Source organism: Oncorhynchus mykiss, chromosome 20 (assembly GCF_057628025.1).
Source record: "Oncorhynchus mykiss isolate SJ-2025 chromosome 20, ASM5762802v1, whole genome shotgun sequence".
Classification (NCBI taxonomy): domain Eukaryota; kingdom Metazoa; phylum Chordata; class Actinopteri; order Salmoniformes; family Salmonidae; genus Oncorhynchus; species Oncorhynchus mykiss.
The window spans coordinates 14,220,962-14,248,800 of record NC_143041.1 but is presented as its reverse complement, the minus strand read 5'-3'; the positions used below and the strand labels follow the sequence as shown (position 1 = coordinate 14,248,800).

Genomic DNA, 27,839 nt, shown 5'->3' with positions numbered 1-27,839 from the left:
CGTTTCCTCCTATCACAGCCATTGAACTCTGTAGCTGTTTTAAAATCACCAATGGCCTCATGGTGACATCCCTGAGCAGTTTCCTTCCCGTCCTGCACCTCAGTTCAGAAGAACAATGTGTCTGAGTGGTTTAATACATAATCCACAGCATAATTATTAACTTGACCATGCTTAAAGTGACATTCGATGTCTGATTTGCTATTGTTACCCATCTACCAATCACTGCCCTTCTTTGAGACTTTCGAAAAGCTCTCTGGTCTTTGTAGTTGAAATAATGTCATGCCTATTATTTCACACAAAGTGAGTCCATGTAACTTATGTGATTTGTTTAACCAAGTTTTACTCCTGAACTAATTTAGGCTTGCCTAAACAATGGGGTGAATGCTTACGAAATGACTATATTTTAGTAATTTTGTTTTAATTCATTTGTGAAAATGTGTAGAATGTTCTTTTCACTTTGACATCATGGAGTATTTTGTGAAGATCACAAATGACATAATTCAATCCCACTTTGTAATGCAACAAAATGTGGGAAAAAAATCCAAAATGTGGGGGGTGAATACTTATAATACCCAATGTATGCAACCGAAACCTATCAACATAGTTGTTTTATTTGTATATTTCATGTGATCATAGAAGAACAAAACGCATGTTGGCATCGCTTTGTCATTACACAGAACTACAGGACCGGGCGAAACAAAACAACAAATCCACGATGTCAGGAATCAGTCCTACCTTGTTAAAGAGCTTCACAGGAGCGGCTATTGAACTCGTTTCTCTGAGGTAGTCAAACCATTTAAATGGCAGTTTAGTGTACCCTGTGGGGCAAAGTCAGTGGTAAGGCTGGGTTAACATATAACCCCCGACCAGAGAGAAGGAAAGGAAGAGGAAGGAAAACTACCTTAGTATCTCTTTGTCCCAATAGTTATCTAAATGAGACTATCCTTAATTAAATAAACAATGGTTGAATGAAAAAAATTAAAATCGGAGTGAAGTAATGTTGTAGTCTGTGAAAGGAAAAGGGGCTATAGAAATGTACCTCTAGGGGGCGTGAGTTCAATGTTGTTGATTCCACAGAAGCCAGCAGGGAAGATGGAGGGAGAAGTGGAGTGGTAGCAAAACCAGTCTGAGCCATCAGCTGCCTCAGACCCGTCGATGGCGATCATGAGGTACCCGTCTGCCAACACCTGAGACACAATTAAACATCAAGACAAGATGTATACAACTCAACACCTGAAACAGACAGCAAACATCAAGACGTATACAACTCAACACCTGAAACAGACAGCAAACATCAAGACGTATACAACTCAACACCGGAAACTAAAATAACATGGAATCGCCAATCCAGGGGTACCAACAATGGAGAAGTATGATTGGGCTAAATGCCCCTTGAATTAGCCCTTTATGAAAGTTTTCCATTGGTAACAATCCAAACTGTTGCCATAACTTTCTTACAGTGGCTACACATATAGCTGAGGGGGGAGACAGTTACCTTTCTTACAGTGGCTACACATATATCTGAGGGGTGAGACAGTTACCTTTCTTACAGTGGCTACACATATATCTGAGGGGGGGAGACAGTTACCTTTCTTACAGTGGCTACACATATAGCTGAGGGGGGAGACAGTTACCTTTCTTACAGTGGCTACACATATATCTGAGGGGTGAGACAGTTACCTTTCTTACAGTGGCTACACATATATCTGAGGGGGGGAGACAGTTACCTTTCTTACAGTGGCTACACATATAGCTGAGGGGGGGAGACAGTTACCTTTCTTACAGTGGCTACACATATATCTGAGGGGGGGAGACAGTTACCTTTCTTACAGTGGCTACACATATCTGAGGGAGAAGACAGTTCCCTTTCTTACAGTGGCTACACATATAGCTGAGGGGTGAGACAGTTACCTTTCTTACAGTGGCTACACATATAGCTGAGGGGGGGAGACAGTTACCTTTCTTACAGTGGCTACACATATATCTGAGGGGTGAGACAGTTACCTTTCTTACAGTGGCTACACATATAGCTGAGGGGGGAGACAGTTACCTTTCTTACAGTGGCTACACATATATCTGAGGGGTGAGACAGTTACCTTTCTTACAGTGGCAACACATATATCTGAGGGGGGGAGACAGTTACCTTTCTTACAGTGGCTACACATATAGCTGAGGGGGGAGACAGTTACCTTTCTTACAGTGGCTACACATATATCTGAGGGGGGGAGACAGTTACCTTTCTTACAGTGGCTACACATATAGCTGAGGGGGGAGACAGTTACCTTTCTTACAGTGGCTACACATATATCTGAGGGAGAAGACAGTTCCCTTTCTTACAGTGGCTACACATATAGCTGAGGGGTGAGACAGTTACCTTTCTTACAGTGGCTACACATATATCTGAGGGGGGGAGACAGTTACCTTTCTTACAGTGGCTACACATATAGCTGAGGGGGGGAGACAGTTACCTTTCTTACAGTGGCTACACATATATCTGAGGGGGGGAGACAGTTACCTTTCTTACAGTGGCTACACATATCTGAGGGAGAAGACAGTTCCCTTTCTTACAGTGGCTACACATATAGCTGAGGGGTGAGACAGTTACCTTTCTTACAGTGGCTACACATATAGCTGAGGGGGGGAGACAGTTACCTTTCTTACAGTGGCTACACATATATCTGAGGGGTGAGACAGTTACCTTTCTTACAGTGGCTACACATATAGCTGAGGGGGGAGACAGTTACCTTTCTTACAGTGGCTACACATATATCTGAGGGGTGAGACAGTTACCTTTCTTACAGTGGCAACACATATATCTGAGGGGGGGAGACAGTTACCTTTCTTACAGTGGCTACACATATAGCTGAGGGGGGAGACAGTTACCTTTCTTACAGTGGCTACACATATATCTGAGGGGGGGAGACAGTTACCTTTCTTACAGTGGCTACACATATAGCTGAGGGGGGAGACAGTTACCTTTCTTACAGTGGCTACACATATATCTGAGGGGTGAGACAGTTACCTTTCTTACAGTGGCTACACATATATCTGAGGGGTGAGACAGTTACCTTTCTTACAGTGGCTACACATATATCTGAGGGGTGAGACAGTTACCTTTCTTACAGTGGCTACACATATAGCTGAGGGGTGAGACAGTTACCTTTCTTACAGTGGCTACACATATAGCTGAGGGGGGGAGACAGTTACCTTTCTTACAGTGGCTACACATATAGCTGAGAGGTTTAGAGGGTCAATGGCCTCTAGTTTCATCCCGTCCTTGAACCATTCACCATTCTGGTCCACATCCTTCACCTGAGGAGACATCACAGACACATTCTTCATTCCGGATCCATACATAGGAAAATATCAATAGAAACCACAGAGGCTCAAAGACTTGGGCCACTGTAACTCCACTTCGCGTATTACATTACCTTGGCAAACAGCGGGGCGGGGGCGTCCATCTGACCATCGATTTTCTTTGACACATCTGAAAACAATCATTGCCGTCAGAGCCAGAAAACAAACACATTGGAGTAACCAACTAACTAACTAGGCCTAACTCACTAACAACTTAAACTACCCAAACCAACTAACTTGACTGACCGGATCGTTTGAAGCGGTGTCCGATGCTCCGGGACCATCCGATGGCGTGTATGAGCGGGGAGTACATGTGACACCAGAAGTCGTCGGAGCTCTCCTCGTAGACGAGCCTCAGCCTTCCCCCGATCACCTGCTCCACCAGAGCCACCCGAGTCCGGCACAGGTGCGTCTTATCCACCACCTCCACTCGCATCAGCTTCTTAAAAGGGAACTGCATGTTCTCATGGACCTGGTTAGAGAGGGGGGAATGAAAGGTGTTTAGAGCAGGGACTGGAAACAAAATTATTTTTTAACTATTGCGTTCTGAACAGAACCACACATTTTTTCCCCTCACTGTTCCGACCAGCAAAATAAAATTCAGGACCAGTTCAAAACAAATATCGTTCCTTTCTGTTCCTTTTTTAACCTGTGAAAATTAACTGGTTTTGTTTTTTTACATTTGGCTCATTAAATTACTACACCAATCAATGCGGATAGAGTAGCTTGCAATGGAGCGGGCAAGCTAGTTGTTCACATATGTAATGGACAGACAAGTGTAGGGTATGAGATACGGCTGAAATTGTGCGGTTGGGGAGAGAGCGGAGGAGGAGGCTTGGCTTGAAGCGCTGGGAATCTTGTTATGACATGCATTACCTGAATTAGGACCACAGAATATAGCCCATCTACGGAGGAGCGGCTTCTATGGAGGAACTTTCAACGGAGTAGGTATAACACTGGACCAGAGCTAGCTAACAAGCTTGTGTGTGCAGTGTGGCACCAGAACTAAAAACACGTTTTGCCTTTTTGGAGCTAATAAATCCAATGTGAAATGTGATACCTATACTATCCTTAACTAGCATGGAAAAAGTTCATCTGTTCTTCTCTAATAAACATCTCTGTCCCCTTATCTTGTGAATCACACTTGGTATGTCAGTAGGCCTTGCATAAGCCCGTATTTCTTTATTTTTTTGTGGGACTGGAAATACAGTGCCTTCGGAAAGTATTCATTGTTCTAAAATTCCATTGTTCTAAAATTGACTAAATAAAAATCCTCAGCAATCTACACACAATAACCCATAATGACAACGTGAAAACAGGTTTAGACATTTTTGCTTATTTTCTACAAAAAAAAAAAAAAAGTATTCAGACGCTTTACTTATGAGATTCGAAATTGAGCCCAGGTGCATCCTGTTTCCATTGACCATCCTTGAGATGTTTCTACAACTTGATTGATTGGACTTGATTTGGAAAGGCACACACCTGGCTATAACAGGTCCCACAGTTAACAGTGCACGTCAGAGCAAAAACCGAGCCATGAGGTGGAAGGAATTGTCTCTAGAGCTCCGAGACAGGATTGTGTCGAGGCACAGGTCTGGGGAAGGGTACCAAAAGAATTCTGCAGCATTAAAGGTCCCTTCGAACACAGTGGCCTCCATCAGTCTTAAATGAAAGAAGTTTGGAACCACCAAGACTCTTCCTCGAGCTGGCTGCCCGGCCAAACTGAGCAATCGGGGGAGAAGGGCCTTGGTCAGGGAGGTGACCAAGAACTTGATGGTCACTCTGACAGAGCTCTAGAGTTTCTCTGTGGAGAAAGGACAACCATCTCTGCAGCACTCCACCAATCAGGACTTTATGGTTGTGACCAGACGGAAGCCACTCCTCAGTAAAAGGCACATGACAGCCCGCTTAGAGTTTGCCAAAAGGCACCTAAAGACTTACAGGGGGCGAAGGTTCACCTTCCAACAGGACCACGGCGCTAAGCACACAGCCAAGGCAACGCAGAAGTGGCTTCGGGACAAGTCTCTGAATGTCCTTGAGTGGCTCAGCCAGGGTCCGGAATTGAACCCGATGGAACATTTCTGGAGACCTGAAAATAGCTGTGCAGCAACGCTCCCCATCCAACCTGACAGAGCATGAGAGCATCTGCAGAGAACGGAAGAAACCCCCCAAATACAGGTGTGCCAAACTCGTAGTGTCATACTCAAGAAGACCCGAGGCTGTAATCGCTGCCAATGTGCTTCAACAAAGTACTGAGTAAAGGGTCTGAATATTTACGTAAATGTGATATTTCATGATTTAATTTCTTATATTAGCAACAATTTCTGAAACCTTTTTTGCTTTGTCATTATGAGGTATTGTGTGTAGATTGATGAGGGGAAAAAACAACAATACATTTTAGAATAAGGTTGTAACCTAACAAAATGTGTAAAAAGTCACATTGAATACTGAATACTTCCCGAAAGTACTATATGTAAAATAAAAACATTATAAACCGGTTTCATGCTTTTAAAAAATAACGGTTTTGTACCGGAGCAGTAGAGGTCACTTTCATTCCCTGTTCCGTTTCTGTTTTTTTTTAATTTACATTATTTTTCAGTTTTTGGTTCTGTTCCCTGAACCGGTTTCAACCCATGGTTTAGAGTGGGAGCTTTAAGAGCTCTATTTTTTTATTTAACCTTTATTTAACCAGGTAGGCCAGTTGAGAACAAGTTCTCATTTACATCTGCGACCTGGCCAAGATAAAGCAAAGCAGTGCAACAAAACAACAACACAGAGTTACACATGGGATAAACAAAAGTAGTCAATAACACAATAGAAAAATCTACATACAGTGTGTGCAAATGGAGTAAGGAGGTAAGGCAAGAAATACACCATAGTAGCGAAGTAATTACAATTTAGCAAATTAACACTGAGTGATAGATGTGCAGATGATGATGTGCAAGTAGAAATACTGGTGTGCTTAGGCTATCATCCTTGCCTCTGCGGCTCGTAATTATGAGATCTTACCTTAGCAGCAAAGTCCGGTGGCAGTGTCTTGGCTCCAGTGAGTCGCTTCACAAGAAAAGCTTTCCAGTTAGAGTACTTATTCTGTATCGCTGAGAGAGAACACAAAAACATATCCGCCATCAGTCTTATCGACCTGGTTTTTCATCTTCTGTTCGGGAATGTGTGACTATTTGATCAAAGGCAAGTTCAAAGCGTATTACAATGATCCTTATTAGAGTGATGTTTACATTTGGGAGGTACGAGGGGTTTCCCACTGGAGGCGCACCAACCCACGGGGTGGATCTCTGGAACGCAGAGGTTACACCAGAAGTCCCTGATGGTGTCGTTGTCAAAACCCTCGTACCGCAGCAGAGCCTTGAACCCTTGGGAAGAGAACAAAACAGAGAGAGACAACAGATAAAACAGAATGTTTCACGTGACAACCTCATTACCGTGCATTCTTCTAAGAGGAATACCTTATACAAGTATAGTCTGATCAGTGACAAAAAGCTGCGTAATACTTCTATTGTACCCCAAGAATTTGAATAAAATCTTCCATGTGTTTAGATGTATTCTTACCTGCAAGTTTGACGATCCCTGCTATCCAGTAGACTTTAGTAGAGAGGTTAGTATCGGAGTTGAGCACCTCCACCCTCACTCCTTCAGCTAGGTCTCCCCAGCACATACCCATAGGGACCTAAGTCACAGAGAAATATTTCAATTTAACACGACTTCATATTATTTCCCACAAGGGACAATTGTTTTGATCAAAACAGTGTCGATTTACAGATGTATAACCTTAGCATCTGTAATAGACAATTTGAATGTCTGGCTATTGTTTAAACGTACATGCTTGAAGCAGCTGACTGGTGCTCCAACCAGGTTATTGCTACAGATGTATCTTCCCCAGTCAAAGCATTCAACAGGAACTACTGTAGGGGAGAAGGAACAAGGTCAACATCACTATGCTGGGTCAAGAAAATACAGAGAACATGTATTCTTTTGAATGAAATAACTTTCCATTCAAGGTCATTCTTCTCCATTACGACAATATGAGAGACTGTATGTTTGGTCTACTGTGGGACTCACCTGCTTTTGATTTAGCCAGGTTTTGTTGTTGTTGACTTGCTTGGTACTGGGCGTAAGCTGCCAACTTCGCCATGAGAGGCTGTTTCTGTAACACCTTGGCCTTTTTCGTAGGTGGTTTACCCTTCGAGTAAAAAGCACATAACAATTACAATAAAAAATGAAAATAGGTGAATATGTTCACATATTTTACTGATGCTTTCTTGCATTTCCAAAGGAAATACAGTGGTGCAAAAAAGTATTTGGTCAGCCACCAATTGTGCAAGTTCTCCCACTTAAAAAGATGAGAGAGGCCTGTAATTCATCATAGGTACACTTCAACTATGACAGACAAAATGAGAAGAAAAAAAAATCCAGAAAATCACATTGTAGGATTTTTAATGAATTTATTTGCGAATTATGGTGGAAAATAAGTATTTGGTCAATAACAAAAGTTTATCTCAATACTTTGTTATATACCCTTTGTTGGCAATGACAGAGGTCAAACGTTTTCTGTAAGTCTTCACAAGGTTTTCACACACTGTTGCTGGTATTTTGGCGCATTCCTCCATGCAGATCTCCCCTAGAGCAGTGATGTTTTGGGGCTGTTGCTGGGCAACACGGACTTTCAACTCCCTCCAAAGATTTTCTATGGGGTTGAGATCTGGAGACAGGCTAGGCCACTCCAGGACCTTGAAATGCTTCTTACGAAGCCACTCCTTCGTTGACCGGGCGGTGTGTTTGGGATCATTGTCATGCTGAAAGACCCAGCCACGTTTCATCTTCAATGCCCTTGCTGATGGAAGGAGGTTTTCACTCAATCTCACGATACATGGCCCCATTCATTCTTTCCTTTACACGAATCAGTCATCCTGGTCCCTTTGCAGAAAAACAGCCCCAAAGCATGATGTTTCCACCCCCATGCTTCACAGTAGGTATGGTGTTCTTTGGATGCAACTCAGCATTCTTTGTCCTCCAAACACGACGAGTTGAGTTTTTACCAAAAAGTTCTACTTTGGTTACATCTGACCATATGACATTCTCCCAATCTTCTTCTGGGTCATCCAAATGCTCTCTAGCAAACTTCAGATGGGCCTGGACATGTACTGGCTTAAGCAGGGGGACACGTCTGGCACTGCAGGATTTGAGTCCCTGACAGCGTAGTGTGTTACTGATGGTAAGCTTTGTTACTTTGGTCCCAGCTCTCTGCAGGCCATTCACTAGGTCCCCCCGTGTGGTTCTGGGATTTTTTCTCACCGTTCTTGTGATCCTTTTGACCACACGGGGTGAGATCTTGCGTGGAGCCCCAGATCGAGGGAGATTATCAGTGGTCTTGTATGTCTTCCATTTCCTAATAATTGCTCCCACAGTTGATTTCTTCAAACCAAGCTGCTTACCTATTGCAGATTCAGTCTTCCCATCCTGGTGCAGGTCTACAATTTTGTTTCTGGTGTCCTTTGACAGCTCTTTGGTCTTGGCCATAGTGGAGTTTGGAGTGTGACTGTTTGAGGTTGTGGACAGGTGTCTTATATACTGATAACAAGTTCAAACAGGTGCCATTAGCCTCTTGGATTTAGGGGGCGCTATTTAAATTTTTGGATGAAAAACGTTCCCGTTTTAAACAAGATATTTTGTCACGAAAAGATGCTCGACAATGCATATAATTGACAGCTTCGGAAAGAAGACACTGACGTTTCCAAAACTGCAAAGATATTGTCTGTGAGTGCCACAGAACTGATGTTACAGGCGAAACCCAGATAAAAATCCAACCAGGAAGTGACGCATTTTTTGAAACCGCCTCATGCCAATGACTCCTTATATGGCTGTGAGTGAGCTACGAATGAGCTTACGTATTCCACGTATTCCACAAGGTGTCTACAGCATTGTGACGTCTTTTTAGGCATTTCCATTGAAGAATGGCTGTAAGGGACCATATATAGCATGTGGTCACATGGTGTCTCCCGCAGAAAACCTTGCGTAAAATACTGAGGTAGCCATTTTTCCAATCGCTTCTTATGGAGAAACCAATTGCCTCGACGGATATATTATCGAATATATATGTTAAAAACACCCTGAGGATGGATCCTCAACAACGTTTGCCGTGTTTCTGTCGATATTATGGAGCAAATTTTGAAAATAGTTTGGCGTTATAGTTGTAGCATTTTCCGGTCGATTTCTCAGCCATGCATGATGAAGAAACGGGAGCTATTTCACCTACAAAAATAATATTTTTGGAAAAAAGGAACATTTGCTATCTAACTGGGAGTCTCCTGAGTGAAAGCATCTGAAGTTCTTCAAAGGAAAATTATTTAATTTGGTTGCTTTTCTTATTTTCGTGAAAATGTTGCTTGCTGCCAGCAGAGCCTAGCATAGCATTATGCCATGATAAACTTACACAAATGCTTGTCTAGCGTTGGCTGTAACGCATATTTTGAAAATCTGAGATGACAGTGTTGTTAACAAAAGGCTAAGCTTGTGTTTGAATGTATTTATTTCATTTGCGATTTTCATGAATAGGAAAAGTTTCTAGGGGTATTTATGTCCGTTGCGTTATGCTAATGCGTTTGAGGCTATGATTACGCTCCCGGATACGGGTTTGCTCGTCACAAGAGGTTAATACAGGTAACGAATGGAGGACAGAGGAGCCTCTTAAAAGGTCTGTGAGAGCCAGAATTCTTGCTTGTTTGTAGGTGACCAAATACTTATTTTCCACCATAATTTGCAAATAAATTCATTAAAAATCCTACAATGTGATTTTCTGGATTTTTTCCCCCTCATTTTGTCTGTCATTGTTGAAGTGTACCTATGATGAAAATTACAGGCCTCTCATCTTTGTAAGTGGGAGAACTTGCACAATATGGTGGCTGACTAAATACTTTTTTGCCCCACCGTATAAGAAAATATTCTCATTCTACCATTTGGCTAAAACAAAATGCAGAGCATAGTTGGGCATATCATGGTTACCTGGAGTCTAGCCATTATACTGGCTTTTTTAGAGTTGGAGGAATAACTTCTAGAGCAGGAGACGCTGCAGAAGCGTTTAGTTTTGGAGTAGAAGGCGTCTCGCACTCCAACCATCCCACACATCTCACAGGTGGCTGGGGAACAGAGGCAACACATAAACATTCCCAGGAAACTCAGAATACAGCAGGAAATTCCAATTAATTCAAAGTAATGTATTCTTTTATCAGTTCTTCTTCTTCTCAGTTGCAGGCCGGGATCCATGCCAATACACACTCTATAGTCTAACTTCAATTACAGGCAGCCATTTAATTCACAATCTCTTCCACAAGCCCCATCCACCAATCCCCAACCTGCTTTGTGCGATCACCCCAGAGTGACACTGACTGACCCATAGATATTCCTGACCAATTTCGATCTATATCTTCAGATTCTATATCAATATTTGTCCGTACTGACCCATGCCAGCCTTGCCGTCGGGATAGGTGTAAACCTGTCCATTGTTCTTGATGATGGGCAGGCTGGCAGGGATGGAGGGCACCTCGTCCTCACTGTCCTCTGAGCTGGAGCTACTGGTGCTCTCCTCACTGCAGCTGTCGTACCCGTCAAACATACCGAACGAGTCCTGACGCTTACGCTCCGAACGCGGGGTGCGCTCAGCCTGGAAGGAGCAGAGAGAGGGAGTGAATGACACCAACTGTACGGTGAGAGGGTGTGTGAGTGAGTCTATAATGTTGTGCTAGATCATTCATTATCATGACTTTGGTTTTTCTTTCAAAAAGTAAGTAATTATAACTTTCGTAACCTCATGTTTTATTGTGGCATAGTCATAATAGAATATTGTCTTGAAAACTGGCATACTTGGAAACTGGGTATGGTAAACAATGTGATTCAACAGTCGCACTGATATGTGACAGATACAGATAGTTACATGGCTATGCATATGTACATGGCTACCGGCATCAATGAGATGAGAAACAACATCCATACCAATAGAGCTAACGTTAATAGTATGAGATAACGTTTTACTGAGCAATGACTGAGTCTTAGCCACATAGTTAGCATACATAATAGCAATTACCTTCCTATACAACTACAAAGCCGTCTCAGAGTTTGCATTAATTTAACACTTCCTCTTCTGCATATGACAGTAACGTTACTGTAAAATTATTTCCCCATGATCTGTTTCGCACTACGTTACTGGCTAGCTATTTATAATGTTCTAGTTAGTACACTTAGCTGGCTAAGTAACTAACCGACTTGTGTAGAATGAATGTGAGAGCTGAGGCCTTAGCATATCTGTTAATCCAGTTCTACCATAGCGTTAGTTAGCTAGCCAGACCTAGCTAGCTAACGTTGGCCAGTTACAAGACCGCTTGCAATAATTATTTCAATAAACGAGTAGACCTTTATCGTGTAAAAAAACGAATAAAGCATCCATATATTCACTTTCCAAATCAGGGCTATTGGATATCATCTAGCATGTTTGGTGATTCAATCAGCTGTTCTTACTACAATCTGATAACAACGAAGGGGGAGCGCTAGCTAGCTAACGACGTTAGCGAGCTAGCTAACGTAGCTAGCTACACAACAAGTCGGAAGCGGACGGACCATATCGGAGAAATTAACTCACCAAATTCCTTGTGTTCTCCATCAGCCCTTCATAAAGCTAGCTATGGTGTTTTATTATTGTCTAAATTGGCTATAATAGTAAAACCCCCCAAAAAAGGGGAGGTTTATTAGCTTCAGAAAGCTAAACTCGGAGCCTAAAAATATCAGGATATCAACAAAAACACAACGTATCGAAAGCGCACGCGCGAGTTTAACCCACTTTGCTGTGATTGGTCAGAGTTGAACGAGAGTTGTAGAAAACAAAACAGACCATCCCTATTGTCATGTAAATGAATTACCCTCCTTCCAGTTAAATTACCACAATCTTTGATCGTAAAAGTAAAAGGATCAAAGTAAACTGGCAAAAGGTTCAGATTCAAGATTACATTTAAAATGACTTTGTAGTGTACTTTGAAATAAAATCAGAAAACCCTTAACTCTTAATTCTTTCTCACAACATAAACATCTGAAGCACAATATTACAGAGGCGTACATTTGCATTTCCATACAGATAGAAAATAAGTGAAAACCAAACAACACAATCCAAACATTAGCCACAATTACCTACAGTACCTTCAGAAAGTATTCACACCCCTAGACTTTTTCTATATTTTTGTTGTGTTTCAGCCTGAATTTAAAATGGATTACATTTAGATTTTGTGTCACTGGCCTATATACAAATCAATACAAAATGAAAAGCTGAAATGTCGTATTCAACCCCATTGTTATGGCAAGCCTAAATAAGTTCATGAGTAAAAAATTCCTTAACAAGTCACATAAGTTGAATGGACTCACTCTGTGGGCAATAATAGTGGTTAACATGACTTTTGAACGACGACCTCATCTCTGTACCCCACAAAATACAATTATCTGTAAGGTCCCTCTGTCGAGCAGTGAATTTCAAACACAGATTCAACCACAAAGACCAGGGAGGTTTTCCAATACCTCGCAAAGAAGGGCACCTATTGATAAAACATGGTTAATAAAATACCTGTATTTATGGTCAAGATGTTTGAAAAGAGTATTTTGATTTTAAATGATATTGTAAATTGGAATGGTAGAGTTGTCTTTCATGGAGTTAGCAGAATTGTATGGGAAGGTCTGCTCAATCCAAGATTAAAACCAATTGATTACAGAATTACCCCAAAAATGGAGGAGGCAGGTGGCAGCGGGGGGAGGTACAGTAGGGAACTGGTCTGTCTGCCTAATATAAAGGATCAAAAATGGCAGAGGAATAAAAATATTCTTAAAAAGTATACCAGTTTCATTTGAGGACCAGGATGTTGACAGCTGTGCCATACCGATTGCAAAATATATTTTTGATGTACCAATTCCATGGTACAGGTGTATGAGTTGATATATAAAACGACGCAAGATTCAAGAATTTCAGCAAAAATGATTATATAGAATTCTTGCCACCAACAAAAAGTTGAATATTTGGGGCATTCAATCATCGAAGCTCTGCAGATAATGTTGTGAGGATGCAGAATCAATAGACCATTTATTTTGGTATTGCCCTCAGGTAGCCTGTTTCTGGTCTCAGGTTCAGGAATGGCTGAAAATGCAGAACATTGATCTGAAATTGACCCTGGAAATAGTACTGTTGGGAGATCTGGAGAGACCGGGTCAATCAATCAATAATAAACTAATATTCTTAGTAAATGTATTTATCTTCAACTTGCAATCTGTGGATTCTATTCGATTCGATTAGATAGATTGAAATTGTGTATTAAACATCACAGCATAGTTGAAAGAAGTATGTGGTGCGTAGAAATCCAAAGAGGGTGGCCAGCAGAGATAGGTGGGAGGGGCTAAGGGTTGGGATGTGGAATTGGAGACAAGAGGGAGAGGAGTTGCTGGGCGGGGATAGAATGACTGTCAAAGAAAAAAGTATCAAAAAAATTCAATAAAGTCAAAATAAAACATGACAAAAAGTATATTTGAATGAAATTGAGGGGCAGCGTTTTTACAGCTCATGCCGGTTTGCCTGAGGCTGATGCCGCGCATGTGTTTGTACACATGCATATACACACACTCGCATTCAAATGCACACGTGTGCACATACATGGACACACACACAGGTAAATAGTGCCATGCATGCACTCGAACACATTCAGTTGGCCTTGCTGTTGTGATTTTTGTTGTCCTTCATGTCTTTTCTTTGTCTTTGTCTTTTTCTCTTTTGTTTATTTTTTTGGTTGCTATTGCATTGGGTGATGGGGGCTTGGGGGGACGGGCGGTCTTGGGGGTGGGGTGGGGTGGGGAATGGAATGATTTCATTTTGGAGGGCTGGTGGCCTGGCGGTTGGGAGCTTGGCCCGGTGGCTGATAGGTCACTGGTTCGGGTCCCTGATTTTGATCTTGAGGGAGATCTGTCGACGTGCCCTTTGACCAGGGCGTTGACCCTGGTTGCTTCTGTGTGTCGCTCTGGACGGGAGTCTGTTAGATGAGTGAATGTGATGTAGAATGTTGAGCGGCTTCACTGCAAGTAGATTGTATGATTTAATATTCCATAAAATAAAACAATAATACATTAAAGTAAGTGTGTGTGAGCGGCAGCTGGGGCACCGAGATGCTGTAGAGGTTGGTGGTTCGGTTGAGCGTGTGAAAGCGCTGGCCTGGGACCTGGTGGTCTGGGGAGAGGAGGGACTTCAACATCAGCCCGCTGCAGCTCCAGAGGCCTCAAAGAACCTGAAGACAATGGGAACAGAGATGATGTTGTGGCCAGTTCTGACACCCACTCTCCATTATGAGGGCCTGTACTTTAATCAAGACATGTGCCGCCAAAAGGAGTTGGTCAGACAGCGAAAGAGAGAAAACACCTGGTGACAACTGTGTTTAATATTAATGTAATGTTCAATAATGCATAAATGTGGAAAATGCATTGAAACCGAAAAATGAAATGAAGTGATTTCACACATTCAGGTAGAACATAATACATTCATCCATTTCAAAACATTTAGTCAATTTCTTAGCTACTGAATGTGACCCTTCTCAGTGTAAACCCACCTGATAAGCTGATGAAGGACAGGCTTCCGTCACATCATCCTAACGGAACACAGACACAATTTTAAGTCATATCTAGTTCAGGGTTTCTGTTAGGAAAATGTGGCGCCAGACATTTGACCGGCAGCATTTTAATTTACCAGACATTTGGAAAATGTACCGGACCCATAGGCATTGTGTGTGTAACCTGATTAGTGCATCTACCCATGGTGCTCAGAATGACAGAAATCACATTTAGTTTATGGTAATTCATCTTAACAGAACATGCAAGTTGAGGATTCAACGATGTGCGGTCCTTCTTACCGAATCCTGATGTGCACTTTGAAGATGTTACGATAACTGTCCACATGGACTTTTCCTCAGCCAACAAGACGAGCAACGAACAGCAAAATACCTAGCCTTTCAATCTACTATCACCCATAGTCCAAAAGTTGACCTATTCTAATATCGTATTCCAAACAGACTCTGGGACAGTTGTGGGACAATAAATCCCAAATTCATTCAACCAGTAGGCCTAGGTTACATTTTAAAAAAAGTTAAAAAGCAATGTCTGATGCAACTGATCAGAACTTTTAGCTTAAAAATGTTGATAAACTATACTGAACAAAAATATATACGCAACATGTAAAGCGTGTGCCATGTTTCATGAGTTGAAATAAAAGATCCCAGAAATGTTTCATACACACAAAAACCTTGTTACTCTAAAATTTTGGGAACAAATTTGTTTATATCCCTGTTAGCGAGCATTTCTCCTTTGCCAAGACAATCCATTCACCTGACAGGTGTGGCATATCAAGAAGCTGATTAAACAGCATGATCATTACACAGGTATACCTTGTGCTGGGGACAATAAAAGGCCCTTTTAAAAGTGTAGTTTTGTCACACAACACAATGCCACAGATGTCTCAAGTTGAGGGCGTGTGCAATTGGCATGCTGACTGCAGGCATCTTCACCTGCGGGATCGTCTGAGACCAGCCACCTGGACAGCTGATGAAACTGTGGGTTTGCACAATCGAAGAAGTTCTGTACAAACTGTCAGAAACCGTCTCAGGGAAGCTCATCTGCGTGCTTTTGTCCTCACCAGGGTCTTGACCCGAGTGCAGTTCCTGCATCGTAACCTACTTCAGTGGGCAAATTCCCACCTTCGATGGCCACTGGCACGCTGGAGAAGTGTGCTCTTCACAGATGAATCCCAGGTTCAACTGTACCGGGCAGATGGCAGATAACGTGTACGGCGTCGTCGTGTGGGTGAGCGGTTTGCTGATGTCAACGCTGTGAACAGAGTGTCCCATGGGGGCGGTGGGGTTATGGCATGGGTAGCAATAAACTACGGACAACGAACACAATTGCATTTTTTCAATGGCAATTTGAATGCACAGAGATACCGTGACGAGGATCTCTGAGGCCCATCGTCGTGCCATTCATCCGCCACCATCACCTCATGTTTCAGCATGATACTGCACGACCCCATGTCGCAAGGATCTGTACAAGATTCCTGGAAGATGAAAATATCCCAGTTATTGGCCTGCAATCTCACCAGACATGTCACCCACTGAGCATGTTTGGGATGTTCTGGATCGACGTGTATGACAGCGTGTTCCCGCCAATACCCAGCAACTTCGCACAGCCATTGAGGAGGAGTGGGACAACATTCCACAGGCCGCAATCAACAGCCTGATCAACTCTATGCGAAGGAGATGTGTCGCGCTGCATGAGGCAAATGGTGGTCACACCAGATACTGACTGGTTTTCTGATCCACGCCCCAACCTTTTTTTAAGGTATCTGTGGCCAACAGAAGCATATCTGTATTAATATGAAATCCATAGACTAGGGGCTAATGAATATATTTCAACCGACGGATTTCCTTATATGAACTGTAACTCATAAAAATATTAGAAATAGTTGCATGTTGTGTTTATATTCTTGTTCAGTGTATTATTTCATGACATTATAAGGGCAGCAACGCGCACAATAATTCAATTAGCAGGAGAATACCACTTTCAAAAGCACACCGTTCATGTGAGCGGTTTAATGTGACGGATATCATGTGACCAAGATGAAAATGTCCTTTCAGAAATTTGAAAGAGGGGAGACCTAATATTCAGTAACTCGCATGGGTTGCTAATATGACTAGGATTGTGAGTTTGGCTACTGGAAAATGAAAGAAAGTTTATATAAAATAATTGCCTCCACGTATATGGTCTGATTTTGGCGCCGATTGAGATGGCTGCCGTTTTACGATCCTGTAACCAAATGTGCTATTGTGTATGTTTTTTCGCGTTATCTGCAACTTATTTTGTACATAATGTGAATATCATTAATGTGATGGCGATTATTTTATCAAATCAATTAACTATGTTTAATTAATACGATGGTTAAATTAATCATGTAACAATTAACTCCTTAGCAATCTTGGGGCACCACAGAAAAAGTTTGTTTAATGAGTTACCGTTTCCCAAAATAAACTCAAGAATATCAGAACATATCGTTATCGCATTAGTCATCCATTAATTATTATTACCTCATATCAGTCTCATTCTGAACGTCGTAATATTGTATAAATCTGCACAAACCTAATTTTATTTGTTGTTTTTTCAACAAACAAAATATATAATTCAAAAGCCGTCTATTACCAGCTAACGGAAACCCGGATATAGTTACATACTTTGCATCTCTAAATCGCTCTAATTTATTTTCCCTCTCCTCTGCCTTGTGCTCTTACCAACATCCTCTGTGGTGATCCGGGGTCGTCCCTGTCGCCCTTACCGTTCCAATTATCCTGGCTAGGCACAGCATGGCCAAGACTCACCAGCTCCTCTCCTAGATCCACAATCCGACAGGGAGAGAACGAGAGACCAGTCACACACAAAGGGGGAGATCACGATAAGAGACAAATGACAAGGCATCTTCCAGAGAGAGAGAGATAGGCGAGACATACAGTGCCATTTCCCACCCCAGTCCAGGTTAGTACTGATCTTGCCCTCTGCGTTGTAGAGCTGTACAGTACACTGAGCCAGAGTGGGTGTAGCTGCACAGTTTGGCCAGCAGGGGTCTCTACTAGGCAACATATGTCAGGCGGTCAAAGTCATCCAGGACTTCTTCTCTCCACACCGGCCTGCTGGGTTGACTCCAGCTAAGCTGCACTCGATGACCTGGAATGGTAGGCTGAGGAAGTAACTCCTAAAAGGGGCATGAGAGAAGAAAAGACAAACCATTAGCCAAATAGCTAACAGCTATTAGAGTAACAGCTTTCATCTATTATTTATTACGTTTGCAATACAACGAGGAATGCTGGAATGTATTGTCCAGCTCTTTCTTGGAAACAAAATTATTTATTTCAGAGCCCTAACCTCTTAACCCTGACCTCACACCTCATACTTTGTAGACTGTCCCTGGGTTGTTCAATATTGTCTCCAAAGTCGACATAGTGGAGGTCCACCAAGCCAGAGCCCATCACCCCCAGGAGCCTCGCCCTGTTCCAGGTGCTATAGTCCGGGTACGGAGCAGCCGCAATGTCCCCCACCATGAAGATCTCCACTCGCTGCTCCTGGAGCCGTCACACATAGGGCTCAACACTAAAGTTCAACACTATAGAAACATATTGTGTTTCTCTGTGATGGAGAATAAAATAATAGAGTCAGCTCTGGACACCATTCTATTTCAGTGGTTCATTGTAGATGGAATCTAGAAAGTCATGTTCATGAGGGCACACAACGGAAAACATTTAGCAAAATAAAATATTTAGCAACACACAACATGTAGCAACAGAAAATATTTAGCAACAAAAAAAACAAAAATAAGCGCATTTATAGGAAAATACCAAATAGTTCCTCCTTGTTTCAATCCATTTATCTGTTTGGTGTCTATAGAACACAAGCAAGTTATGACTGACCTGCCGGGTTCCTTTGCTGTAGAAGCAGCTCATCTCGGCAATAAGTTTGTCCAGCCCCAGAATCTGGATCCAGAAGTGGTGGGGGTTCTCTGACGTTGACACATCGTTGACTCATCTGTCTGGAAGCTCAGGTCTGGAAGCTCAGGTCTGGACAGCACAAGAGAAAGGGAGATATATTTGAGTGAATGTTTAGTATCAATGACAGCGCACCTGTATTAATCTCAGTATTGTACAGCCAATTTCAAATGGGTACAACTTTTCAAAAAGCCACATTTTCAGAACTTCTAAACCTACTTTAGAATTTGAAAACCTCTGATAGGGAGCCAGGTGAGACGATTTCATCCTCCTCCATCTCCTCCTCTCGTGCCAGTTGTAACTCCTCTCCTGCTGCCATTAGCCTGGACCAGCCCCTCTTCCTTCACCCTGAAAGATCGTGGAGCCTCCTCCGGCTTCAGCTCCTGTGTGGGTTTGATTTCAGTTACCTCTGAACTTTGTAGTAACAGAGTAGGGTCCACACACCCAGATGCTCTTACACATACAGTGGGTTCCTACAGTATTGACACCATTGGTGAATTAGAACAATAATGACTGTATACAATCTAATACTAAGCTACAGTATATTGTAAGCAAAAAAAAGGGGAAATTATATTATTTTAAACTCAGAAAAATAGATTGTTTTAAGTATTTTTTTTATATGGGTGATTAATAATTGACACCCCTAAAGATTCTTATAAATAAAGTAGTCAAAAATGTTGATTTGGTTCCATATTCTTAGTATGTAATGACTACATCAAGCTTGTGACTACAAATTTACGGATAATCCCGAATGAATCATGAATAATGAGAAATTAGAAAGTTATAGAGGGTTGAGAGAGCAAATCTGCAAGACTATGTAATAATACTTTTATTGCATCAAATGGTTGTTCTATGCAACAGAATAGAGTATTCTGTTAACTATTGTGTGTGTGTTCTACTGAGGATGGGCCTCTGGAAGATAACACTGACAGAGGAGATTTATGATGCCTTTTGGGTGATAAAACCTAAAGAGCATTCCAGAGCATGAGTTAATGTTTCTGTTCTATATGATACCAGGGAGAGATGGTTCCAGTTTGGAGTCGGAGGGCCAGACACTGGTACAATGAAAACTGTTGACACAGCAGATGCTGTCTGCTATGTATTATAGGTATCTTTCCTTCAGATCTAAACCTTGTGACCCATTCTGTATATATGTTGTTGGTCATGTAGGTTGAAAGGGGTGTATCTTGGCTATAAAAGACCCTTGTACTTTTGTCTCGGGGCTCTCAATGATTCATCTGAGCGTGAATTGTCGACCAGCCATGACCAGTCATCTTTATCGTAGCGCACTCAATCGATTCACTTTATATGTGTGCGTTGTATTGACCTGCTCCTTTGTTAATAAGTGATTGAATATTTAGTTTAAGTATAACTCTGACTTGTGCAATAAGTTTGACTCTCCTCATTTGATAGTAAAGAAATTAACCACTACAGGGTCAATGATCATACCACCAAGACATGCTAACCTCTCCTGTTATTGGTAATGGTGAGAGGTTAGCATGTCTTGGGGGTATGATCTTTTCAAAATGTCGCTAAACCCACGTGTGTTCTGACTCTGGCCCAACCAATCGGTTTCTGGACCAATCAGATGGTCTAGAATGTATTTCCATTCTAGAAATCGTAGGGGAGGTACTCAGAACCAGACTCATTAGACTCAGAACCAGACTCATCGTAGGGGAGGTACTCAGAACCAGACTCGTTAGAAGAAACTAACGTCCGTGGCTTAGCGTTTAGCCGGAGCAAGGAGTTTGGGTAGCCAGGCATTTCTATTGGGCACAAAATAATCTTAAACACAGCCAAGAAACTGCTGAAACACATCTAAACTTTTGACTACTTTATTTATACGAATATTTGGGGTTGTCAATCATTTTGAGTTTAGTTTGAGTTTATTTATTTTATATTTACAGGGACAGTGCACATTAATCAACGTTTCAGTAAAAGTGCCGGTTTTAGACAGCCGGCTAATTTTCAACCGCAGTCCCTGGGCAGGTTATTAAAAACAATTACAATACAGACAATCGTTGAGCAGGAGCACACGCAGAGCAACATAGGACAAGCAAGACATAGCATGCAGACAGAGTGCCACGCACTGACCGTAGATTGCTTTGTATGTTTCTATTTTTGTTTGGTCAGGGTGTGATTTGGGTGGGCATTCTATGTTTGTATGTCTAAGTTTTTTTTATTTCTATGTTTCGGCCGGGTATGGTTCTCAATCAGGGACAGCTGTCTTTCGTTGTCTCTGATTGGGAATCATACTTAGGCAGCCTGTTTTCCCACTATGGTTTGTGGGTAGTTGTTTTCTGTTGAGCGTTTGTATCACCTGTCAGAACTGTTTCGGTTATTCCTTTTGTTATTTAGTGTTCAGTTTCAAATAAATAATATGAACACGTAGCACGCTGCACCTTGGTCCTCACCGTCTTCCTATGAATGCTGTTACAGAACTACCCACCACCAAAATAACCAAGCAGCATGGAGAAGAGGACTGGACATGGGAACAGGCGGAGGCAGCAGGAGAAGGGAACCGAAGATACGAGGGAACACGGCTGGCAAGGAAGCCCGAGAGGCAGCCCCAATCATTTTCTGGGGGGAGGCACACGTGGCAGGTTGGAGTCAGGTTGGAGACCTGAGCCCACTCCCCGTGCATACCATGGCGATCATGGGACTGGTCAGGCCCCGGGCTATGGGGGGAAATTGGAGGTGAGCAAAGGAAGCGAAGCCGAGACTGTGAAGGAGATGATGGGGAGATTGGAGGAGAGAGCAATGAGAGAGCTGCTGTGTTGGTGCATGAGGCACAACATCCGCCCGACGGAGCGTGTCCGCAATTTGATGTCACCTGAGTCAGCTCTCCATACTCGTCCTGAGGTGCGTGCTAGCCATCTGGTGAAGACTGTGCCAGCCCCATGCACCAGGCCTCCTGTGCACCGCCCTAGCCCTGCACGTCCTGTGCCAGCTCGGCGCTACAGCTCTCCAATACGTGCTCTGAGCCCGGTGCTCTACATTCCAGCTCCCCGCATCTGCCGGGCTAGGGTGAGGATCCGGCCAGGATGGGTTGTGCAGGCCCTTAGTTCGAGACCTCCAGTGCGCCTCCACGGCCAGGTCTATCCTGTGCCTCCTTCAAGGACCAGGCTGTCTCTCCATCTCCTCCCTCCAGGTTCTCCTTCCAGTCCGGAGCGGCCAGAGTCTCCTTCCAGTCCGGAGCGGCCAGAGTCTCCTTCCAGTCCGGAGCGGCCAGAGTCTCCTTCCAGTCCGGAGTGGCCAGAGTCGCCCAGACTCCACACCTTTGGTGGGGTGGGGGGTACTGTCACGCCCTGACTGTAGATTGCTTTGTATGTTTCTATTTTTGTTTGGTCAGGGTGTGATTTGGGTGGGCATTCTATGTTTGTATGTCTAGGTTTTTGTATTTCTATGTTTCGGCCGGGTATGTTTCTCAATCAGGGACAGCTGTCTTTCGTTGTCATTGATTGTTTCAAATAATGAATATGAGCACGTACCACGCTGCACCTTGGTCCTCACCTTCTTCCTATGAATGCCATTACACAGAGCAACAGAACAAAAAGCAACAAGACAAAATCCATAAAAGCAACAAAGTGTTTCCACACCTCACAAGCTACAGACAACAGACAACATGGAAAGCGGCAACACACAGTTAGGGACCATGTTCACAAATCTGATTGACCTAGCAATGTCTTCATGTTTTTTGTGAAAGTGTGATAGGTGGTGCAGTTATGTGTGTCTGATGGCAGTGTATTCCAGACATGGGAAGCTCTCACAGAGAAAGCAAATTTAGTAAAGGTGCTTTTCCTTAAGGGAACTATACAGTCACCTCTCATGGCAGACCTTGTGCATCTGCTGCCATATGTTTGGATTTCTGTTTAACAAAAATACTGAGTGGAGGGGGAGCCAGGCCATTTAGGATCTTGAATATAAGATATGCGTCGGTGTATTGCACAAGATTTTCCCAACTCAGGAGCTCATGCTTTCTGAGGATGTAACAGTGATGATGGCTATTGGCTTCCTATCAAGCACTTCGAGAGCCTGTTTGTAGACAGACTAAATAGGTTTTAATGTTGTACAGCAAGCTTGGGCCCAACTAGTCAAGCAGTATGTTAAGTGGGAGAGTATCATAGATTTTAAGTACAGTTTTACTACCTCTGTAGTCAAACAATTTCATATAAACCGGAAATTAGCTAGGTTTAATTTGGTTATTTGAATGACCTTTTTCACATGCTTTTTAAATGAGAGGTTGGAATCAAGTATGATGCCAAGGCACTTAAAATCAGATACCACCTGGAGCTTCTCCCCTGACACATAGACACCTGGCTCAGTAGCATCTGTTGCCCTCTTTGTGAAAAACATGCAGACAGTTTTTTTCACATTGAGATGCAAACACGAGTCACTGAGCCACTTTGTAATTCTGGACCATTACAGTAGTGAATTCTTGTGCAGCTTGTTGTTTGCTCTTTGCACATGCACATATATCACTGTATCATCTGCATACATTTGAACTTCAGACCCAGTACAGACAGATCATTAATGAACAGGCTGAACAGAAGGGGCCCCAGTATTTTATTTTATTTTTAATTTTACCCCCTTTATCTCCCCAATTTTGTGGTATCCAATTGTTAGTAGCTACTATCGTGTCTCATCGCTACAACTCCCATACGGGCTCGGGCGAGACGAAGGTTGAAAGTCATGCGTCCTCCGAAACACAACCCAACCAAGCCGTGCTGCTTCTTAACACAGCGCGCATCCAACCCGGAAGCCAGCCGCACCAATGTGTCGGACACCGTGCACCTGGCAACCTTGGTTAGGGCGCACTGCACCCGGCCCGCCACCGGAGTCACTGGTGCGCGATGAGACAAGGATTTCCCTACCGGCCAAACCCTCCCTAACCCGGACGACGCTAGGCCAATTGTGCGTCGCCCCACGGACCTCCCGGTCGCAGCCGGTTACGATAGAGCCTGGGCCGAACCCAGAGTCTCTGGTGGCACAGCTGGCGTTGCAGTACAACACCCTTAACCACTGCGCCACCCGGGAGCCCCTAAGAGCTGTGAGCACCGAGTGAAGTGCTGAGAGATTCATTTTGGGAGGCGCTCCGCACAGCCATAAAAGTTAGTCTAATTTACTTGAAAGTCTATTACTTTAGGACTTTGTCTTTCTGTTTCTTGGGTATTTACATTGCTTCGTTCACAAGCTCGGTTGTTTTTCAATATTAGTTTGAGTCTGCTGGTTGTAATTATGGCGAACAAAAATTTTGTGGATTTTTTCATCTACCTGCCAGTGGCTTGTTGGCCAAAAAATACATTTTAGGCCCTGGAGCTGACGCCTTCAAGGAACGGGACACAAACCCGAAACGCTTATAAGGAATCCAGCTATGCTCTCAGACGAACCATCAAACAAGTAAAGCGTCAATACAGGACTAAGATCCAATCCTACTACACCCAGTCTGTAATACCTACCTGTTTCAAGCAGACCACCATAGCCCTGTGCCCAAGAAAGCCAAGGTAGCCTGTTAAATTACTATCGTCATGTAGCACTCACATCTGTAGCCACAAAATGCTTTGAAAGTCATGGCTCACATCAACACCATCATCCCAGATAAAACGAACCCACTCCAATTTGCATATCACTCCAAAAGATCCACAGATGACAGAGTCTCTATTGCACTCCACACTGCCCTTTCCCTCTTGAACAAAATAAACACCTATGTGAGAATGCTGTTCATTGAGTACAGCTCAGCATTCACTAAGCTAAGGTCCCTGGGACTGAACACATCCCTCTGCAACTTAACACTGGACTTCCTGGCGGGCCGTGCCCTGGAGGGGAGGGTAGGCAACAACACATTCGTCATGCTGACTCTGAACACGTGGGGCCCCTCAGGGGTGCATGCTTAGTCACCTTATGTACAGTTGAAGTCAGAAGTTTACATACACCTTAGCCAAATACATTTAAACTCAGTTTTTCACAATTACTGACATTTAATCCCAGTAAAAATGCCCTGTCTTAGGTCCGTCAGGATCACCACTTTATATTAAGAATGTGAAATGTCAGAATAATAGTAGAGGTTAATTTATTTCAGCTTTTATTTCTTTCATCACATTCCCAGTGGGTCAGAAGTTTACATCCACTCAATTAGTATTTGGTAGCATTTCCTTTTAAATTGTTTAACTTGTGTAAAAAGTTTTGAGTAGCCTTCCACAAGCTTCCCACATTAAGTTGGGTGAATTATGGCCCATTCCTCCTGACAGAGCTGGTGTAACTGAGTCAGGTTTCTAGGCCTCCTTGCTCGCACACACTTTTTCAGTTCTGCCCACAAAGTTTGTATAGGATTGAGGTCAGGGCTTTGTGATGGCCACTCCAATACCTTGACTTTGTTGTCCTTAAGCCATTTTGCCACAACTTTGGAAGTATGCTTGGGGTCATTGTTCATTTGGAAGACACCAAGCTTTAACTTCCTGACTGATGTCTTGAGATGTGCTTCAATATATCCACATAATTTTCTTCCTCATGAAGCCATCTATTTCAAGAATGGAACCAGTCCCTCCTGCAGCAAAGCACCCCCACAACATGATGCTGCCACCCCTGTGCTTCACAGTTGGGATGGTGTTCTTCACCCTTTTTGCTCCAAACATAACGATGGTCATTATGGCCAAACAGTTCTATGTTTGTTTCATTAGACCAGAGGACATTTCTCCAAAAAGTACGATCTTAGTCCCCATGTGCAGTTGCAAACCGCAGTCTGGCTTTTTTATGGCGGTTTTGGAGCAGTGGCTTCTTCCTTGCTGAGCGACTTTTCAGGTTATACCGACATAGAACTTGTTTTACTGTGGATATAGATACTTTTGTACCCGTTTCCTCCAGCATCTTCACAAGGTCCTTTGCTGTTGTTCTGGGATTGATCTGCACTTTTCGCACCAAAGTACGTTCATCTCTAGGAGACAGAACGCGTCTCCTTCCTGAGCGGTATGATGGCTGCGTGGTCCCATGGTGTTTATACTTGCGTACTACTGTTTGTACAGATGAACGTGGTACCCTCAGGCGTTTGGAAAACCAGCAGTCTCCGGACCTCGTCGGGTTAAGAGTTGAATACCCCTGTCCAAGAACATCACATAGTCTGAGTGGACCAATGATTGCTGTGATTCTTGTTTTGATGTGCTGCACGCCGTCAATAGCCGCGTTCCAGGCCGCCTACATTGTGGCATTGCAAATACTATCAGTTGATCTTGTAATCAATTATCATACTCAAGTGTTTAACAATAAATGTTAACCACTTGGCCTACTTCCACATTTGCTAAGATCTGATACATTTACAGATGTGATCATATTAAGTGTATACATTAAGAGGATTTGAATGTTAAAACCTCTTTTTCATGGAAGCATTGGCTTCATTTGAACAGAAAGTGTATGGCTTTGCCAACCTGTATCACAATTTGCTGTGGCTAGCTGTTGGGGGGAGGAACATGTCATTACCTAGAATAGAGTTCATCCTTGGAATGGCTAACCAGTTATTCTATACTGTACAAAAATATTAACGCAATATGTAAAGTGTTGGTCCCATGTTTTATGAGCTGAAATAAAAGATCCTAGGAATGTTCCATATGCACAAAAAGCTCATTCCTTTCAAATTAAGTGCACAATATTTTTTACATCCCTGTTAGTGAGCATTTCTCCTTTGTCAAGATAATCCATCCTCCTGACAGGTGTGGCATATCATGAAGCCGTTTAAACAGCATGATCACTACACAGGTGCACCTTGTGCTGGGGACAATAAAAGGCCACTCTAAAATGTGCAGTTTTGTCACACAACACAATGCCACCGATGTTTCAAGTTTTGAGGGAGCATGCAATTGGCATGCTGACAGCAGGAATGTCCACCAGAGCTATTGCCAGAGAATTGAATGTTCATTTCGCTACCATAAGACGCCTCCAACGTCGTTTTAGAGCATTTGGCAGTACGTCCGACCGCATGTAACCACGCGAGCCCAGGACTTCCACATCTGTCTTCTTCACTTACGTGATGGTCTGAGACAAGCCACCCGGGCAGCTGATGAAACTGTGGGTTTGCACAACTGAATAATTTCTGCACAAACTGTCAGAAACCATCTCAGGGAAGGCCATTTGCTTGCTCGTCATCCTCACCAGGGTCTTGACCTGACTGCTCTTTACGGATTAATCCCAGTTTCAACTGTACCGGGCAGAAGGCAGACTGTTATGGCGTTGTGTGGGCGAGCTGTTTGCTGATGTCAACGTTGTGAACAGAGTTTCCCATGGTGGTTGTGGGGTTATGGTATGGGCAGGCATAAGCTACGGACAACAAACACAATTGCATTTTATAGATGACACTTTGAATGCACAGAGATACCGTGGCGAGATCCTGAGGCCCACTGTCGTGCCATTCATCCGCCACCATCATGTTTCAGCACGATAATGCACGCCCCCATTCCTGGAATGTGAAAATGTCCCAGTTGTCACCCATTGATAATGTTAGGGATGCTCTGGATCGACAGGTAGGTCAGCGTGTTCCAGTTCCCGCCAATATCCGGCAACTTCGCACAGCCATTGAAGAGGAGTGGGACAACATTCCAGAAACAACATTCCAGAAACAACAGCCTGATCAACTCTGAGAAGCAGATGTTGCGTGGCATGAGGCAAATGGTGGTCACACCCGATACCGACTGGTTTTCCAATCCATGCTTTTTTTAATGAGTCTGTGACCAACAGATGCATATGTATTCCCAGTCATGTGAAATCCATAGATAAAGGCCTATTTGAATGCATTTCAATTGACTGATTTCCTTATATGAGCTGTAACTCCGTAAGATCTTTGAAATTGTTGCATATTGCGTCAATATTTTTGTTTAGTGTACATTCCATAACAAGTGA

The 27,839-nt window shown here is 43.1% G+C and overlaps 1 protein-coding gene and 1 pseudogene across 2 annotated transcripts in view; one reads left to right on the top strand and one right to left on the bottom strand.

Annotated features, from left to right (window-relative positions):
• Positions 1-19,339, bottom strand: part of LOC110498736 (MBT domain-containing protein 1) — a 29,600-nt gene extending 10,261 nt beyond the window's left edge. For both annotated transcript variants that reach the window (XM_036955725.2, XM_036955726.2), the window contains exons 1-16: positions 19,176-19,339; positions 17,712-19,028; positions 14,991-15,029; positions 12,005-14,672; positions 10,831-11,032; positions 10,375-10,508; positions 7,435-7,555; positions 7,195-7,277; positions 6,925-7,042; positions 6,594-6,728; positions 6,367-6,455; positions 3,604-3,829; positions 3,432-3,487; positions 3,208-3,312; positions 1,040-1,187; positions 736-818 (exon numbers count right to left, since the gene is read on the bottom strand). In XM_036955725.2, coding sequence (XP_036811620.1) covers positions 736-818; positions 1,040-1,187; positions 3,208-3,312; positions 3,432-3,487; positions 3,604-3,829; positions 6,367-6,455; positions 6,594-6,728; positions 6,925-7,042; positions 7,195-7,277; positions 7,435-7,555; positions 10,375-10,508; positions 10,831-11,032; positions 12,005-12,025 — 1,521 coding nt within the window. In that variant the 5' untranslated portion in view covers positions 12,026-14,672; positions 14,991-15,029; positions 17,712-19,028; positions 19,176-19,339. The remainder of the gene's footprint in view (positions 1-735; positions 819-1,039; positions 1,188-3,207; positions 3,313-3,431; positions 3,488-3,603; positions 3,830-6,366; positions 6,456-6,593; positions 6,729-6,924; positions 7,043-7,194; positions 7,278-7,434; positions 7,556-10,374; positions 10,509-10,830; positions 11,033-12,004; positions 14,673-14,990; positions 15,030-17,711; positions 19,029-19,175) is intronic.
• A 2,105-nt stretch (positions 19,340-21,444) lies between these two features.
• Positions 21,445-22,268, top strand: LOC149974399 (uncharacterized; annotated as a pseudogene).
• The last annotated feature ends 5,571 nt before the right edge of the window (positions 22,269-27,839 follow it).